At 39.4% G+C, this 20028-nt stretch overlaps 1 protein-coding gene across 4 annotated transcripts; it reads left to right on the plus strand.

The window, feature by feature from the left end:
- Positions 1-3973: 3973 nt before the first annotated feature.
- Positions 3974-19446, plus strand: PDPN (podoplanin). Of its 4 annotated transcripts, none has more exons than XM_005021318.6 (6): positions 3974-4318; positions 15704-15789; positions 16397-16529; positions 16967-17005; positions 17523-17634; positions 18306-19446. In XM_005021318.6, the coding sequence occupies exons 1-6, from the start codon at positions 4249-4251 to the stop codon at positions 18310-18312; spliced, it is 447 nt and encodes a 148-aa protein (XP_005021375.1). In that variant the 5' UTR covers positions 3974-4248; the 3' UTR covers positions 18313-19446. The 4 variants fall into 4 exon arrangements, with proteins under 4 accessions (XP_005021375.1, XP_005021376.1, XP_071883076.1 ...); XM_005021319.6 differs by having other exon boundaries at positions 3988-4318; positions 17523-17624; XM_013101242.5 differs by having other exon boundaries at positions 3989-4318; positions 17523-17628.
- Positions 19447-20028: the final 582 nt, after the last annotated feature.

Here is a 20028-nt window from a genome sequence, read left to right on the forward strand (position 1 = left end):
AAGATACAGTCCTTTTCTGTTGCTGAATTTCCTGTTTTGGTACCCTGGGGGCAGCTGTAAACCCTGCAATATTTGTTCAGAAGCATAAAAACTGTTTTCTGCAAGATTTTATAATTTTCAAGTCATTTCCTGTTTTCCCTCTGTAGTCAAAACCCCATTTGGCAGGTATTGAAACACAAAAGCCCCCAGTTCAGTTTGAGGAAATGTTCTAGGACTTAAGAGAGAAGACCTAAAAGATAGCTCCAATTTTCCATTACCTGCTCTCACCAGGGCAACTTTGCTTTACTGTGAAGTAATCTTCCAGCAAATGATGCTGTATAGAACAGCCCATCTCAGTTCCTGAATTGTTTACGTAATAGAGTTAGTCTTGGAAAACACTGTGCAAGCCACAATCGGTGTCATCCTCCTCCCCCAGAAAGAACCTTCTGGAAGGAGAAATAAAGTGAATTTTGTCATAGGCTGTATTTTTCAGAACTGATGTTTAGGCAGCTTCTATTGAGATGTAACCCAAAATGTAAAAACAAAACAAAACGAACTAGTTTGTGTCCAGTTTGAGACATCAGAGCCTTGGTGTGCAGAATGAACAAGCATGCACAGCTCCAATGGAATTTACAAGCACTCTGCATGCTTGACACTCCTGACCATCAATCCTGAAAGACATAAATGTCCTCGAAGGATTTCTAGAAGTTACACAGAAAAATCATATATGAGCACAGGCAACCCTACCCTGAAAAGTATAGACCTTGGGATACATAATTCCATGTGTTTTTAGGGACAACTGTAGTAAAAAAGGGTATGATTCCTGAGATATTTCAGGAAAATTGTAAGGATTTGGTTGTTACCTGAGATTCCCAGCACAAAGAGCACTGGAGCTCTGCAGCAACAGTCCCTCCTTCTCTCCAGTCCCCTCCAAGCAGAAGCTCAGCCAGCACAGTCGGTGCCCGGCTATCATGGTGACACTTCTCCCTGCTCAGTGTGCCTCGCTTTCAGGATCATAGCAATGTTTGTTGGTGGGGAAAGGAAATCTGGAGCTGGGTTTTTGCAGCGTAAGGGACATAATGTACACGTACAGATTATTTCATTCGGCAGAGAAATGCGATCCTCTTCCGCCAGGCAGTTTGCCAACGGTAAAGCCAAACCAATAGCACAGGAGAGATCCCCACAGAGAACGACACTTTCAGAAGAGTGCACTTGGGTGGTACAACCAGCCCTAATACCATCTGCAATCTACTCCCTACCTCTCTCCAGCTGTGTGTGAACAACCGTACACAGATGTGCTCACCAGTGACCAAAAACACACTGCTCAGCCTGGTGTTGGCGTTGCTGCCCAACAGCCTGGCTCCGAGCCTGGTTTAGGACACAGGGATACTTCCCGTTGCCTTTGGTGCTCCTGAGGGCATCTTGCAACACTGACTGAGGCAGAGGAAAGCACATCATCCCACCCAACTTCTGCCACAGGGACGTAACACTTTGCAGGATGTATTTGCCATTTTCTCCTCCTCCCCCGGCTACGTTTCACGCTTTGCTCTGACTGCACTGGAGACAGCCCGAGCCTTTCATGAGGCTGCGCAAATGACTGATAGGGTCAGACAGGAAGAAGAGATTATGAAATGAAAACAAAAGGGCTGCTTGTACTTCAGGTCCTTTCCACCTCCTCCCTTACGCTGCTCTGATTAAAGACATGCAGAGCAGCCTTGAAAAAAACAACCAAAAAAAAAACCTGAAACACCACACACACAAAACCAAAACAAAACACAACACCCCACAAACAAGCAAAAGAAAAATGAGTAACAGTGACCCCTGCACATCCTGTGTATCCATGCATTCTCCTGTTGGAAAGAGCTTGCTGAAAAACTTCATTGGAATCATCACAGCATTTCCTGAACAAAAAGACCAAATTGCAACATCTCTGTACAGACCTAAACTTTTCTGTAACGGCGTTTAAGTAAACATGTAAGTCCACCACCAGCCAGCAAAGACAACACTTACCTCCAGATAAGTACGCACAACTTTTAATTATAAAGCGAAGCACGTTAAGTACTGCTTTAAATGAAGATGGATTGTTAAATCAGAACCTTAGAATAATTCCCGTATTTTCACAAAACCTATTGGCTTAACAGAATTATGACACAGTGAGCCACCGTTGTATTAGAAAACCTAAATTTGGTGGAGTTCAGAGGGAAACTGCTCTCTCATTTCTCTATTTCCATACCCTCTCCCAAGGGTACATGGGCCTTTCTGGAAGCATTTTTGTTTGTTTCCAATCAGTGGGCTCAGCAATGCCTCTGAACTTTAATACCCTGGCTCAGCACCATGCTGTTCTCAGAAGCAGGCAAGTTCCTGTCAATGATGTCCTTAAGAAACAGTTTCATCCTGAGATGGCAATCGGTAAGAGACATTCCTAGCTTTTTCACTAACTCGTTTTGCATCTATGGGTAAACTTTTTTTTTTTCTTTTTTGCACTTATTTTATGAATTTATCTAAATTTTTCTGAGGAGTGGGCTGGACCAGAAAGGAGCTGGAACTTGGAAGTCTCTGATTTCTGAGAGCCCAAGAGCTCCAGTGCTGGGCTCGGCATGCAGAGCTGTGCAAAGAAAGAAATTCGGCTAATAGCTTGTCCTTCTTTAGAAAGGGCCACTCATACACCTGGGACAAGTTTGTTTATATGAATAACTATTAAGATGAATTGTTTTCAGAGTACCTTTGAGAAAAATGGGATGAAATTTAAAAAGACCCTCTTCCTGTTCTTGATGAGAATCTGAACTAATCATTAAGAGCAGCCACTGGTTTGTTCCAGTTTGTTTGTCACAGTGTACCACGATCACTTTTCTTTCTGAAAATGCATATAGGAATCTAAGCATTCCATTCTCATAAATAACCTAGCCATGCGGTTGTTTTGTTTTCTTTTATTTTTCTTTTCTCTTTTTTTTTTCCTCTTCCAAGTTAAAACCTCTCCCACAGGTCTGCTCCATCCTTCTGCAGAGGTTACCTCCTCCCCCTCTGTCAGTAGAAAGGAAACAGATCTGTAGGTCAGCTGCCAGGCTTCATGCACTGGTGTCCTAGCGCTGCGGGACACCAAGGTACAGAACCTGAGGGGGCAGAAGAGGCTGCCACCCAGCCAGGAGGAACACTGGTGTATTTAGCTTCCATGTGAGGGCTGATTAAAACTCACAACATCTCTTAATAATAGATGTGGTTTAGTAGATTATTACTTGCCCAAGTTTCAGAAAAGGATTAATACAAGTCATTACTGCCAGAGTCCTGCTTCACCCCCAGTCCCTGTGCTGCAGTCTTTGCCTACACAAGAGCAGAGTGTTCAGTATCTGTTACAGATGTTTGTAGAGCGATCATCTAGTCTTGCATATGTGCATCTTGATGCTGACGCACAAAATGTTTACCAGAAAAGAGTAACCAGCACTGTACAGACAATTGTACAGCTGTCCTACTGATAGCTACACATGGAAAGGAGAAATCCTCTATCCCTGGTGGGTGAAATTAGAACTCCCAGGCTTGGAAACCTGTGGGCAAAGATAAATGCTAGAGCACAGCAAGCATGGCACTTGAGGACACGAGCTGAAAGAGACTTGGACGTGCAGAAAGATTCAGTCAGTATTTACTACAGAATTAAACACCCTGTCCTAAAACTATTTCAGTATCTCTAAAAGCACATTCATTACCAAACTTTCTTATATAAACATAGGGGCACACTTTGAAATAAAAAAAACCACCATCAATTCACTGCTGGAAATAACAGGAAAAATATACTTAGTGTTGTCCCTTAAATATTTTTAAGGAGAGTTTGCAGAAGGGAGGGAACTCCCTGAACACCTCGCTCTGCCTAAGTCCCCTTTCCCCCCTTTGCTAAATAAAAGTCTTCTGAAAGCCACGACAGCTCCTGTAACTTTAAACCTGGGCTGAGTTCATAATTTTGGTACTGACCAAACAGAGTGCAGAGGGCGGGTCTGGCTCTTCTTTTTGAGACCACCTTAGGCACGCTCCCCTCCCACCCCTTGGCTAAACAAAAAAATGCTGACTCCACTCAGATCCTTTGCTCTAGCTGTATAGTTATCATCTGGGAAAACCTTCCCCCTTTAGCAACAGCAGCTAAAGGAATACTTGGAATACCAAAGTAGTTTTTGCAGTGACTTCTTTTTGCACTCTCAATTCTCACCCGCCTCTAAAGAACTTATCAGAATCTAAATCCATCTGGTCTCAGAAGTGGAAAGCTCTTCTCTAAGCCGAGGAAAGATGTTTATTAAAGTTCAATTCTTCATCTTCATTCTAGGGAGCGTGCCTTTCATAGCATTTGCTGAAGAAGGTAAGAAAAAACCTTTGTTTAAAATTATTTCCAGTGATTTCCTTTAATTTAACAGTTTGTGTGCTTACTAATAGGCGATACAATTGCTCTCTCCTTATTATAAAACTCTTCCTTTTAATTCTTACGCTACCATTGAGTGTATACTATGCTGTAGCAGGAAAGAGGTGCATCAAAAGTTTTCAGATAGTCAGAGTTGTGCTCTATTAGAAAAGACTTCTGTGCATCTGTGTGAGGGAAGGAGTAGTTTGGAAGCAGCCAGCAAAAACATTACATCAGCAGCCCTTGGAAGTGTCTTCGGTTTCACCATATAAAATATGCAGAGAAGACTGCAAGCAGTAATTTAGTTATAACAGATATTTTGATGGTGAAACTGCCTGCTATGAAAGTCATCTATAAATCTTTCCATTGAAGAGTTTAACTTCTGCGCTTAGAGGCATTACCGCAGCTTGGAACTAAAGCCTTATCGAGAATTCTGCTTGTAAGACGTTGGCCATAGGCAATATACTTCAGCGAGGGAAGCTAAGAGAGGAAGAATTATTACCTAAGACAGATTTGAGAAATGTTATATATCTACCCAGGAAAAGTTAATTTCGTGAACTATTTCTTTTGAATTTTATAAGAAAAATACCAAATACACTTTAAAATGTAATAGATTTTAAGTCTTACTAAAGATAAAGCAAAGAGTGATTTACTGACAGTAATGAGAATTGTCCTGAACAGTACTTGATTCCAGGAACAGCACATTCAAGTTCAGTCTGGTTAGCATTTGACTCAGTCTGAATGAGCTGGCCATCAGGCAACGGGCCCAGGGGACGCCTGTGCAGACAGCATGCCCGCGGTGGTGAAACACAGCAAGTGTTGCTGCTGGACATGGGCATTGCCTGCTCCAGGTATCAGTTCTCTGAACACAGCGACCCAAAACTCAACCCACTAGTTTTCCAAAGCATAAATTCTCTTCTCTGACTTGGATTTTGGGATATGGCCTGATGTTAGCCTGGTGCCAACCAGTATCATTCTGCTGGAGATAACGGCTGTATCGATATGCAGGATGTGTAGATGTTGGCTTGTGACTTAATTGGCATTCCTGGTGTTCTCTGTGTCTCAAAGGTTGGAGTTACACTCAAAAATTTCACAGAAAATCTAAAACTGATCAATGTTAGTCAAGTTCCCAATATTGCATTTCTCCATCCTAGAAACTTAAGGCTCAAATCATTGGCTCCCAGCTAGCTGGTCCTTAGCAAGCACCAGTATTAAATATCCCGAAATTTACAGCCATTAAACAAGGAGACAAAAAGAAACCACCATTTTCAGAATTATCGTAAGCAGTTTCTAAGATAGCAGAACTCCAAGAAAAGAGATCTTCCATCTTAAGGCTTTTGGGGAGGTTTTAAGGATATTTTCTCTCAACTCTGAGTTAAGGAGCCCAGCAATAATCAGGTTGAAATCCCGCAACCCAAAAAAGTTAAAGCATTTTAAGCAGAAGATTTCTGTTAAGAGTAGCACAAACTCAAGAAATCATAACAGGAATTTTTGATCCCAAAGTCAGTAACTTGGTTTCCAACAGAAAGGATAAAGCTCTTTTAACTGGGTCAAAAAGCAATACAGAACAAAGCTGTGAAGGATAAAAATACAATACCGATGTGGAAAAGAAGAAAATTAATTCATTTCCTTCTTTATATGTGAGCTTCCAAATAAAATTAATGACAGAAATTAGCAGAAATACAGAAAGAAAACCTAAGAACAAATCTTACCTCACTGTCTACTTACAAACGCATTCACGTTAACTTTGTATTATCCATTCATGATTTAAATCCTGACTGAACCAGCCAAGTATTTGGTCATACTTACCACCCAAGGACAGCCCTGAGCGCCCTACACAACCTGATGAATTTTTAGACTAAAGCATTTCCTTTTGAATGAGTAGGAGATACACATTTGTCTTTCTGTGATCCTGTTCAGCATATAAAAACCTCAGGCAAAGCTTAGCACACAGGATCAAAAGAAATGAAATGGAAGTTAGCCTAAAATCTTTCTGGGCACGGCGTTAATCACATGATGAAAAGCACAAGTATTCCAATGAATGTTTTACAGGCAACACATTTCCTGCCTTGAAACCTTTCCTATGGTGCAAGTATCATTGCGGATAAGAGGATTACTCTACGGGCTGTCACATAACATGAACAAAAATTAAGATGATTGTTAACAAGTTTCCACATGTCACTTGAGCTGCATCAACTGTACGTGTGCCTGATCTTAACCAGAGGCAAATACTAAATAATGCCTCCTTATGCAAGCCTCGAAATAAAGCAGGTCTGTGCTAGGTCATATTACTTTACATTTGGTCTGGTCTCAAGGTTAGCACATGGACAGGTAGGGTAATCAAGATGAAAAGGTTTTTACATGGTAAGAAAGGAAATTGAAGTTTACAGTCAACCACGGAAGTCTACAAAGTTTTCTAAATGTTTCAAAATCAAAAACTAGGATTGAGAAATTGCAAGAAAAGGTTTTTCCAAATATATCTTGATCTACCCAGCTGCCACTGCCAGTTCAGTAGTAAAGCTAAACAGTGAAGTTAGGCACCTCTAAACTCTTCTGAAAAAACAAATGCCGTAATTGCAGGTAAGAGGTAAAGTGAACAACCAAAATGCACGTGAGTGCAAATGGGAATGAAAAGCTTGGTTTGTACCTGCGGTATTTTCAGTTATTGGAGCAAATAAACCATGACTTTAACGTCTACTCTTCATATGTACAATCGCTGCTGCATAAATACCCCAGGAGACTTTCCCCTAGGCCTGCTGCCCCACCGCACTGCCTGCTCCAGCTCTTCTGTCCCGATGGAGCACGCAGGACTTCCACCCTGCATCCAGCTGCATCGTGGATGAGCGCACATCTGCGTGCCTCTGTATGTGCCTCTCAACCACTACGTTAGCAGTGGTTGAGATATGAATCTAGCTAGATATGAATCTAGCTGTACATATCCAATACCCAAGATTTAATTACCGCAAAAACATCTCACTGAATCTCAGTTAGTGGGCCTGCAAATTAGCGAGTGCACATTGCAGCGTCTTGGTAAAAAGATCAGCAGAGAGCACGTTTTTCATTGGAAAAGCAGGGATGCTCGTGCATCTATTTCTCAAAACCTAGGAGTTCAGTTTTTGAATCTATGTAATTTTGTACAGAAAGGAAACGGTCATATTTAAAAGCTCACAAGTGGGCCTTTCATTAACTCAGGTGGCACAGTAAAAACGGGAAACAGAGGCTGGATTCTCAGCTCCTGTAATTCAATAGCTTCCACTGAAACCATGCATTTACCCTAGATCTAGCATTTCTAAACCATCTGCAGAAATATAAGCAGCCGACAACCTAGAGAGATAAAAGAACATATTAACAGATAATCAAAAAATAGTAAAGCAAGGTTAGCCCACAGTGTACAGGCTGTGGCCTCTGACAGAAGCACCCAGTGTTTCCTCCTTGTGTCATTTGAGGCAAACCATACATGCGTACCACAGACATAACTACTGTTTGCCCAGCTCTAACATAAAGTCTCTGTCTCAGTTGTTTGTTGTGTTGGTTTGTTTGCTTTTTGTCTGAGTGCGGTCAGGGACTACAGGATGGAACCCAGATGCTGCCAGGTCCTGCTCTGCCCCTGCATCCCAGCTCCATGCTGCAGGCAGGCAGCCTCCAGGCGGCCTCCACTGCTCTGCGGGCACACAAACCCCATCCTCAGCTCGAGTTCAGGCAGCAGCACAGCTCCTTTAGCTGGGTGGCGCGCAGCTTGCTCCATGCTATTTGGTAACAAAACACACAATTAGGATACAGGGGCACTGGGAAGTTTAAAGAAAAATGAGAAAAATTATTAGACAAATTTATGATTCAGTTCCAACTCACTGTCTCAGATGCCTGGCCAAAGACTTAAAGGAAACAAACTGGTGCTGTGTACGTTCTCCTGTTGCTTTATGATTGCCCCGTGCTTGTCCACCATTGTATTTGTTGATTTTAGAGACTACAACATCCAGCATATATTGTATCAAAAATCCTTTGCAAGGGTACAATTCAGCTGTGCACCTCATTTCGGGCAAGCAGGCAATTTCTTCACAGGACCTGAGTAGTACACGAGCTGCTGCTAGATGTCTAAAGGGGATATACTTCATTCCAAATACGTATTAAAATGTTTTTATGACTACAAAACCCATCCAAATACTAGCTTGTGTATTATTAGTTAGGATGAATGTCAGACTAAACATACTTGAGTGGCTCTTGCTTGCTGGCAACGTTACACTGTGTGGCAATCCATAGCAACTAGCCAAGAACCATTGTGAACAAAATTAAAGGCTAATCAGTTTCCAGTTCTAGTGTTTAGCATCCATATTTCAAAGAAATGAGTTAGGAAATGATCACACAAAGAGTTCCGCTGACAGATATAAGGGGTTAGCAACCTTCGTGATGGTTGTGATAAACCACCGCAGGAAGTAGCTTCCTCGAGCTGGCAGCTGTAAGAGGGGACAGCTACAGCCTCAGAGTTTTTGGCAGGAAGTGAATCAGAGAAAAAGATTCTTTTATTACTGTATCCAAAGTAATTCCTTAATTCCTTTCATCTGTATTCATAGACCACCATATTTGGACACAGACTGTCTGCTTTCTGCTGCATACCCAGTAAAATTTGTCGATCTGCTGCATAAAATTCTGTACTTTTCTCCTTGTCAACCTGAGGTCCCTTGGAGTGTCCCAGCCCCAACACTCCTCCCATTCCAGCCTTGCCATGATACACAGTACTACAGTGCTGCAGTTTTAGGGGCCACGCACAGAACAATCCAAAACAGACTTACCCTGATCTCATACCTCCAGTCTTGTTGCCCCCATCACACCTTTACTGCTCAGGAAACAGAAAATTGCTTGTAAGACTGCTGCAGGGCAACCTTGTGGTTGGTTGTAGGGCAGCAGAAATCATCCTTAAGAAAGTGTTCTTTTAGACAGGTTCAAGAGAGAGCAACCCTGAGGTCAGCGTACTTAGTGGACAATCAGAGTGACACAGCAACGTTATTAAAACCAGAAGCTTTAGAAGACTTAGTTTTACACGAATAACTTAGAAAGAAATATCCCATAATGGAGTTAGATATTGTTCTCCTTAACCACAGCTTTGTGGGCAATTTTATCATAATAGAAAAAGCTTAGTAAGTTACCACCTTTTCCTCCTGTGGCTTTGTTTCATAACTTTGGTTGTGGGTCACATACGTGTAGTAAGCACACGAAGTGTGGCTGATTTTCCTTTACATCTGCCTGGGTTAAAATGTATTTTTTGTTTTGCCTTCCTGAGGGTATCCAGGTATGGACGATGTACAATATTTTGCAGCATTCAGAGATGTGATTTACTTTAGAGACAGCTGAGGGTTTCCTTGCTACTCTGCACTGTAGATTTAAACTCTGGCTTAGTTCCTCTGGCTAACCCAGTCACAGCAATAGAAACCAGCTGCAGCAGGGTGTGGTGACCAAAGGAAATGGTTCTGAAAATTCAGCAAAACGTTGTCATCATGAGCCACACAGAATAGACGAACAAAATCAATCATGATCTAAATAAGGTTTAACTAAATCCTTCCTTGGGCATCATAGATGAGTTTTCAACTGGCAGGCACTTGCCTAAGTTCACAGTATTTTTGTCATCCAGCTTCCTCCGCTACAAAAAGCAAAGCCTGTCCAGCTTTGCATAGGGAAGCAGCAATAAGCACTCCAGGATTTTGTTAGTGTGTACTTTCTCCTGAACAATACAAAGTCTAAGCATTTAAACATATTTCAGGACATTTCTCTATAAGGGCATAACACACTAATACAAGTTCCATAAAAAAATAACAGGAAAAAAAAAACACACATCAGTGCTGTGGCCCCAAATGGGCCCAAGATACAAAGTTCTGAGGACGCTGCAGATGCAATGAATTTTGCAGGAGCCACTATTGCAAATGAGAATTGCAGATCTCACATTGAGGAGCTCCTTTGCTTTGCAAAATCTGAAAATTTTAACTGTCCAGATGCTCAAAACTCAGAAGGCAAATAAAGAGAACCCAGTATATTTTGTTCTTCAAAAACTCAAATTTTCAAATTTTCTATATGCTTTTCTATATGCTTTAAAACCAACCAAACAAAGCAACAACAACAAAGGGAAGTAAAGTAAATTGCTGAAGTCTGGGAGGTAGGTACTTCTGTATTTGGAGTACATTTAAAATGAAGATGAAGCCAAACAACAGAAAACAGAACTGTATTTGAAAACTACAGTACCACCACTCAGAAATTATGTATTCAGAAGGAAGATACCTTATGAAATTATACATTTTTGTTAAGCTCCCACCACCAGGAACAGAAGTTCCCACTGAACTACAACTGAACAAGATTCCAGTAGTGAGATAATGGATAAGGTATGGGTAAAAATAAACTTGGATTTTAAAATCAAAACCATTGTTTGACAGTTTTAAACTTATAAATAACTGAAAACATATATATATGTATTTAATAGGAGCAGAAGTGAAAGGAACAATAAAAACTCTTTCAGCTCTTACCAGAGGGAACCCTTTAAAGTTAGCAATTTTTACCTACTGGTAAGAATTCTGTCATACTGCAGAGCTGGAAACAGTCTATTTTGAGGGCTTCCTACCTCAAGGACAAAGCTAAAATATTGGCTTAAAACTGCCTTTGCTCACTGGCATCTGGGTTTACTCAGACTGCTGGGAAAGAAAGGAGATCCTCCAACATTCTTCTTCTTCAAAAGTATCTTTGTTGGTTTTGGAGATACCTGAAAGAAATGCTAACTGACAACATTTTTACAACTCACTCTCCTTTCCAGCACAACCACTGTGATTTGAAAGCAACCCTAAGAGGTTTTTCTAGTAAACTGTCGCTCTATGAATAACAATGAGTAGTGAGCTCATCTTTCCCTAAGTGGGTCATGGGATGCTTACCCGCACAACGTTTTCAAAGCAGTATTAAACTTTTAAGGACATCAGATTTTTTCCCAGTGTGAGAAGTTGCAGCCTGATAGCAGCTGGGGACTTTGAACTGAAATGCACCCAGCTGGAACTTAGGCAGAAAGAGATGCAATGATTAATTCCCATCCGCAGCAACGTATGGCTGCAAACAGAAGAGGCCACAGCAGTGTCTGCAGACAAACCCAGCACTGTGAGGCAATGTTTTTATTTACAGCCCCCTGTAAGGTACTGATAAGAACATTTGCAGAAGCAGTACTTAACCCTATGGCTCTTGCTACATTTGGCCCACATCAGATGAAGCCAACAAATGACTGAAGCACAGACACCCTTACGTTGACATTCTCTTGGTATATATGCCTTGTCCTGGGTAGAGGGAAAGAAGTTTCATATCTAGTAGATTCTCTCAAATTTCATTTAAATATTTTTTAAAAAACTTTAAAACTTAGAAAGCTTGAAGTTAAATCCAGATGCCTTTTCCCAGGGCTGTTTTCGCCCTCCCCTTAATTCTCCCTCCACACACTGTATTGATTTGAAATCAAAGGGCTGCTTGTTACAGTCAAACAACCAATGTGGGCTTGTTCTTGCAAAGGCATCTGAGAAAGCTAGCCTTTTTCCACTGCTTTTACTCTTTCATGTAAGGTGCCAGAGTCCATCACCTCCCTTTCAATATGCTATAGCATCTTAGAATCCGCAAAGTTCGAAACAAATCAACACTGCTTTCAGTTTATCTAGCTTCAGTTTGCAAGTATTTGCCTGGCCTTGAGCTTACTGCAGCTTTCTCTGACAGAGCTGTCCGGTACCTGCTGTCCCTTCCTACAAATGCAATCCAGTGACTACAAATCAGCTCCCAGCTTTCTGATGACAGCTCAGCAGTGTTTACACACCACCATCTAGACCACATCTGTCCAGAAAACAAACCTGGAAATACAATGCAGGGACCACTCTCCAGCAAACACAGGACCTCGCCTTTAAGGCAGTATTATTCAGAGTGGGCAGGGCTGGAACAAGACCCACATGTTGGTAGAAATCAGGTCAATCTGTGAGTGTTAGCAAGTTAATATGGAAGCCCTATTATTCTAGTTTCCCTTTACAGTTAAGAGAAGCACTTCCAGAGTATGCCCCAAATCTCAGGAGAGCTGAATCACCCTCTGGAAGTATTTACCTTTCTTTACGGACTGTAAGAGAAGGGCAAACACAGACCTTATTTAAGCAAATTCATAAGAACCTAAAATTAGGTCAGATCAATCTGGGCCATTACCTTTCGTCAGTGACTTTATCCTGAGGGAAATGTGCTGAAATAGATTTCCTACATGCTGTTGGTCGCCAAGAACCTTCGATAGCTTCACCACACAAAGAATAATTATTTTCCTGATACTTTGTGATGTTCACTAGTTCTCTGCACCTTTGCTCTATGACACTGTTGCCTTTCCTGCCTTCACTGTCAGGTAATTCTTCAGGGCTGCGAGCTACTGCCTTGCCAAGGGTATAATTAGCTTCCCTGAGTGAGCTGCTTGTTTTTAACACACTAAACTTATTTCACTTTCCATCTGGGGTTTTTCTCTGGTAATTGGTTTTCTCCATCTGTGCTTATTTTGTCACTAGTGAATAAATGATTTTTTTCAGTTCTGCCTGGGATCACAAACTTACCTGATGCATACAATTCATGTTGTTTAGCCCTACTGCAATTTCTTTCTTTATATTTAACATGTACATACCATAATCCCAATATTCTAACTTAAAGGCTTTACTGTATAAACCAAGCCTGAGGATTATCGAGTAGTGCCATACCTTAAAATGGCCTGATATTTTAGATGGCTAATGAACACGCCTGGAAGTAAAGCCCCTTTCTTTATGCTTGTGATCAAAAACGATGAAAACATTATTTTTACAGTATAACTAAGACTCTGTCCTGTTCTTGTAGTTCCATGAATTATAAGGGCATTTCTGGGAGTCTGGCTGGCTTATTTAGACAGCTATATTAGGCTTCATGTTGGCATAACATGAATATACTTTCTTCATCTGTTAGTGCCTAAAGTACTATTTTCACACCCTTCTTTTGGCTCTTAAATAGAAAGTGTATCTGTTTTCAGGTTTATAAATAAAGATACAAAATATAACGTTCTTATTACTTAAGTAAATATGGATTTAGAAATCTAAGTTTAGATCAGTGTTTAGTATTTTGGGGAAGGGACAAAGCTCTTGTATTGCTAGAGATGGATGACAAAATAATTTGGTTTAAATACTAGTTTTGGGAACAAGGAAAATATTTGCAAGTTTCCAATAGAATTCAGTGGCAAATGGAAATGGAGATTGTATTTACTTATTTATTTTAATGTCAGGTCACTCATCTTCTGTATGAAATGTTTCCTTTAAAAAGGCTGGTGTATTTTGATAATGCATTTCAAATTATTTTTTTTTCACTTGAAAGACCATTTTACAGTTAAAGAAGGCATTTGGAAATTGAATAAAGATTAAATGGAACTTAAGTAAAAGAAAAATAATTCCCAAGTGATTATATGTACAGCTGATAGAAATTGATTTTAACTTTTTCTCATTTTGACACGGTAAAACGCCCATTCTTTCAAATTTTTCAGCCACAGAACAAAAATTCTGCTTAGTTGCCTCTAAATCAAATACAGCATAAGTGTAATGCATTTAGAGATATAAATATTGAAGTCTTTTATAAGAAACAGAAATAGTCTAACTACTCAGAGCTGGTCTAATTAGTCAGTAATAGTCTACATTCAAATGCAGAAGAGGTGAGGATGTTTTCAGGTCACTAAATAGGAGAAAATAGTAGAAACAGTGTTTAGTGCTTAATTAAACAATAGGCAGCTCATGAATATTTCTCATAAGATTTCTAATAATAAAATTGCACAGTAAAATCCTCTTATTAAATAACTTGTGAATATTGTCATTCCCCTCCCTGAGACGACTCTCCAGCACTACTGAATTTTCCAAACACAGAGGTATGACGAGTACTGTAACAACCAATTCTATTCAACAGCAAAAATGCTATGGTATGAACTACCTTGCAAAACAAAAAAAGGATTAGATATTTTATTCATAATTAACCTATTTGCAGCTGACAATGGCTACCTTATGTACACCACAGGTAAATGATGGGTGAGTATCCAGGGTTTTCTCCAACCCCTCTCCCTGCAAATCTCTCTGCTGCTTGAAGGGAATGAACACGGCTCTCATTCACATAACCTTTAGCTACCCTTGCAATATTTCGTTATAGTAGATCAGTATTATGTTGAAAAAGTGTGAACTGATAAACTGGGTTGATAAAATGAGTTTGGACTTTTGCCCCAGTTGTTGAAATAAAAGTTTGGTGCAAAATTTGAATCCAGGAAATAACTACCCAGAAGCGCTAGGTTTTTATGCCTGATGTTTTTGCTCAGGAGAATGTCTATCTATTATTAGCTCTTTGCTTAAATTTAAACAGTGGTATCTGGAATTAGCAGAAGTCTCATGCCCCAGGCAACAGAAAAACAAGCAGCTTCACCTCCTAGTTTTACAGTCATGGTGAATTAAAAACTCCCAAGAAACATCACGCTACACTAACATCATAATGTGCATGGTCATGGTTTTGTGAGTCAGCATGCAACTTAGTCAAGTGATTTGTGTACTTCCAACATTTTCTTGATAACTGCCAGTTATCTTCATGTACACATATTTTTTGTGTTTTACCTTGTTATGTCTCATTTTCCCTATTGATGATATTTTGCCATATTTGTGAGAAACGGTTTAGGTCAAAATTAAGTGTTTGTTCTACCAAAGAGTACAGATGACATATAGGTCTAGAATAAAAAAGGAGACTTAAAAACAAACAAACAAAACCCACCACCAACAACAACCAAAAACACACAATTAGAGTCACAGCAGGTATGGTTTGCAACATTAAAAAACCTCTCACGTGTAGTAATATTTTTTAAACTACAGCTATACCGATAAACATTAATGGTAGTAGTAAAAAATAAAGGTGGCTGGGACTATGCTGAAAGATGGGAGAAAGCTCTTACTACTTTAGAAAAGCAAAGATGCTTAAAGTAATTTATCTGGATACATATGCTAATACTTGAAGTATGGAGCAGTTGCATTCACCTGTATGGAGGGGACGACTTCTATTGAAGAAAAATTTCCCTTGGAAAAAGTGTTTAGTGTTCAATCCTGGCACAACACAGAAACACTATAAATGATACGTGCTTAAGTTCTGTCCTATGGCTTTGTGTAAGAATATAGACAAAGCCAGAAAGTTAGTCCAAATAATTGCGCAAGCCCAAGTGCAAAGGTGGGCAGATTGAGTGCTACCTATATATATCATGTTTAAAATAATTCAGATGTCAAAGTAGCCAGAACATGTAACTATCAAGTAAAATCCTAACTTATTTTCTAAAATTTTATTCAGCAAGTGCAATTCTAGAGGGAGAAGAAAGTGCAACAATTGATTTCAAAGACAGAAATGACACAGAGTTTGAAGAATCACCAACCCTGGTGAGTATCAGTCTAAATAAAGGTTGCTTTCCATTACCCTGATTTCACAGTTTTGACTCATTGCTTAGATTTCAAACAATCATAAATTATAGAGAAAATCTCTGAGTTATAAAATGAAAAAGACCATATGCTGATGCTTTTGCTTTGCAAGCAAGTAGGTTGAAGGCGACAAAGCTGAAAACATTTTTGGCAGTTCACGTGTGCTGCAGAAAGTGTTCATAACCTGCTTCTTTATTGCCGTTTGCCTCTTCTAACTCCCTATCTCTCCGTTAGCTCCTGTGAAACCAAACTGACAATCAGAGAAACAAACAAAAAAACAAACACAAAACCACAAAATCAAAAAGAGGCCGGTCTGCAACCTTCTGCAGTCTTCTTCTGCACTTTTTTATAGTCCTGTTGAGAATTCATCTGATCTATAAAGTCTCTGTCAGAAAAGACAACTTAGCTTGCTTTGGGTTTTGTCACTCTTCATAAGGGACACAAAGACGACAGGCGATGGCTAGAAATTCATGTTCAGGGCACTTGGCAGATCAAGACATTTCAATGCATACTTACACTGAACATACTGTGGTTTTCTTCCCCTCTGTTTTTCCCCCAACTCTTTTAGCTGCCCACAAGTCTACACAGTGTAACAAATCTCTTGGAGTTTGGACAACTAATGACCACAGAAAGTGCATTTGCCCTGCCGGAAGACAGTGACAATTCTACAGACAATGAAGTTAACACAGAAAGTGTTGATGGTAAAAAAATATATTTCATTTTCCGTTTTAATACATTGCAGTCTTATATCCTCTACTAAACATACATGTATATCTGGAAAATTCAAATACCAAGTTTAAGCTGTTCTCAAATGCAAATTCAATTCCAGAATTAAAGAACTGTACTAAACAGATTTTGTACAAGTTTCCATGCAAAAACGACATAATCTGAGCTAACTTAAATTCCACTAGTGTATATTAGATATAACCATTCCCTTAGATTTTAGTTTATATTTCTGTTACTTCAAGGAGCTTTTCATTTGCTCAGTCTCTATCCCAACAAAAGAGCAACCTATTACACAGCTCTCATACCGTTGTGATACCGCTGTTAAAAGTTTTCCTTGGATATGTCATTGTAAATTGGGATGCAAAACTTGGTATAAAGCACCTAAGTAATTATTCTCTTTCTGACTTTACAGGTGGACTGGGTGGGGAGCAACCAGAGAAAACTGAGAAAGGTATTAAACAAAATCATTATAAATATATGGGAGAGCTCAATTGTCAGCTCATACCCTTCTTGAAGGCTTTAGCTATACCCATGATATTCTTAAAAATAATGTCGGGGGGAGCCATGGTACACTCCCTGATCTGCCTCCTCCTGTTCATGTGATCATTGTCTCTTTTCATCACATCTGTGCGGAGCCCTGCAGCCCAAAGTCACATTTGCAGGCTTACAGTCTACACAGGCTATGAATCACTGTATAAATGGCTTTGCAGATCTCAGTGCACAGAATAGACAATCTCAGTGACTTCAGCACATTTTCAATCTAGCACAAATGCTGATAAATAAATAAATAAAAAAATAATAATAATAATAACTGCTGAACTTACCAAATCTACCGGAGAGTTCAAAAGAAACAAGGAAACCTACACTAAGGACTGGGATGCAGCAGAAAAGTGTCAGTTCTATCTCTAGCCTCTGTTATCAGTGGTCCGCATGAGAAACCAGTTAACATACCCAATTTCTTCTCGTAGGTGGTCTGGAAACAATTGCACTTGTTGGAATAATTATTGGAATCATAGTAGGTGTTGGAATCCTTGCAGGAATCATAATCGCTGTTGTAAGGAAGATGTCAGGCAGGTACTCGTAAGTAAATCGTTTATCAGGCTTTTCAAATAAGCAGAATCTTCAGAGCAAGGTCACAGGAATAGCTTCTGAACTTTCAGTTTGTGAAAAGTAACCTGTTCCGAAAGAGCTGCCAACGTGCTCTGAGTGCTTTAAGTCCACTCTGAGGTGCTTCAGAAAGATCTGTCACACATTGCATGCATGCTCTCATAATGCCTCACCAGGTGTAGCAGTTTGGGGTTGGCTTACACCGCACATACATGAAGTTCACTATGAAGAATTGAAAGACCAACTTCTAGAAGTGCTGGACAACGTGTGAACACTGACAAATGATCTTTGTCTTAAAAATCTGGATATTTATGGAAGCTAGTACCAATAAGATTAATTGCTGCCACTCAATCAAAAATGCTTTACAAATTTTAGAGTAGTTAAAAAACAAACCAAACAAAAAACCTACATTGCATTTAACAAATACATGTACTGTTCACTCGGCATTAGTCAGTGGGCAGTAAACGAGAACTTCCAGTAACAGGGATAGGAGAAAATAAATTACGAACTGGGAGGAGAAATACAGAGGTGACGGGAAAGACAGGCAAGGGGAGGAAAACAGATCACATACCTAACATTTGGGTAACTTCATGAAAAACAATAAAACGTCATCCTTTTTTTTTATTTATTATTTTTCTTTACAGGCCCTGAAAATAGTTGAAAAAGCAACCAAGCCATTCTATGCCAGTAAATACATAGCAAGTGCTTCTTACTTTATAAGAACTGAAGACTATTCCTGTATTGGTGTGAGAAGATGATCCATGGAAAATATGGTTGAAGAATTCCAGATCTATGGGGATCCCACACAACTCTCCCAAAGACTATTTTCTACAGACTACAGAAAATGGAACATTTGCATAGGATTTTTATTAACCAGGAGTTTACTAGAAGAATGAAAAAAGATCATTCAGTAGGAAAAAACTCCAGCAGCAGCAACATTTACATCTGAAATATGATTTGCAGGTAATGTATGCTAGCTTGATTTTAAATGCTGCTGGCAAAGACTATTCCACATCACATTTTATGCATTTCTTTAAAAAATACATCCAGAATCTTTTCTGTCAAGTGTTTTGGCTGGTTAAGTGCTTATGGCATGTTCATCTAGTGAACATATAGTTTGGCAAGATTTGAAATTTCCTACCAAAAAGAAGGAATTGCTTCAGAGAGAAATAATTATATACAAATTCAGAAAACATTAGGTACTGGAAGCTAAAATCTTTCCACTATTGATACCGATTTTTTGCTGTTGATACTTACGTTATTGTGTGACAAAGTGTGATAGGTCCAGCTGGAACTGACCTACCAACTGAAAGCTTGTGCATCTGACTGCTGTGACAAGAATTTCCTGCCTCCTCTTGTTGCAGAGACACAGGGATTGAAATACACATCCTGAATTAAAGGGTGCTTGGAAAATACCCAGTTTTGATGGGTCAACTTTAACCAGTTACTCAGCACGCTTTAGAGCTGATGTGTAAAAGCTTTTGAATTAATGTATATGTGTTTTCTTTATAACTGTCTCATTTTCCAGCAGGGTAGCCTGCTTGATCACGTGTGCCCGATACTAGATATGAGCATGTTAGTGAGGTATAAAGCATTTTTGGACTCTACAGCTTTCCACTAAGGCATATTAAGTGCAGCAGTACCTGAACACGCAGAGTTCAGAGTAAAAGCTTTGCATGCCAAATGGCTGCAATGCATCGTGTTTTCTAAACTAAGGCATTAAATGTTTGGTGTAAAAATCATTAAAGTCCATATGGTCAATATGTATTAAACAATTTATCTAGATGTGTTTCTCTGTTTCTTCCTTGTGCCATGAACTTTCCTATCAATCTGATCTTTGGAAGAAAATACAATGCAAATTATGTCGTGTTTTAGAGTAGTTGTTCTTTATTTTTTTTAATTTCCTCAATAGCTTTGCTATTTGTCTTGTCAATTCTGACAAATTTGACATTTTGATAACAACTGAAACATTTAATCTGTATCAAAGCTAAACATGAAAAAAAATAATTTAGAGTCTTTTAGCACTGTTCTTAAGCTCATGTGGTGGGGATGATAAGTTTATAAACTGTAAAAGAAGTCGGAAGAAAGTAAGACGAGAGACTAGTAAATATCTCTATTGAGTAATATAAGCTTTGAATACATCTGAAAAGTCTCCATTTGGATCTTGTTAGGTTAAGCTTTAGTAATCTTTATCTTCAGACTGGTCTATACTAAGAACTCCACTCTAGATATAAAGTCTTAGATTACCAGATATGGCTGCTTTTCTGTCCTATCCATTAAAACAAAATGCTTTTTTTTTTTTTTCCTGAAGTCTGAGTTTAGACTTTCCTTTAGTCTCAGAAATCAAGCATATTTGTATACAAGATT

Source organism: Anas platyrhynchos, chromosome 22, assembly GCF_047663525.1.
Source record: "Anas platyrhynchos isolate ZD024472 breed Pekin duck chromosome 22, IASCAAS_PekinDuck_T2T, whole genome shotgun sequence".
NCBI classification, from domain to species: Eukaryota; Metazoa; Chordata; class Aves; order Anseriformes; family Anatidae; genus Anas; species Anas platyrhynchos.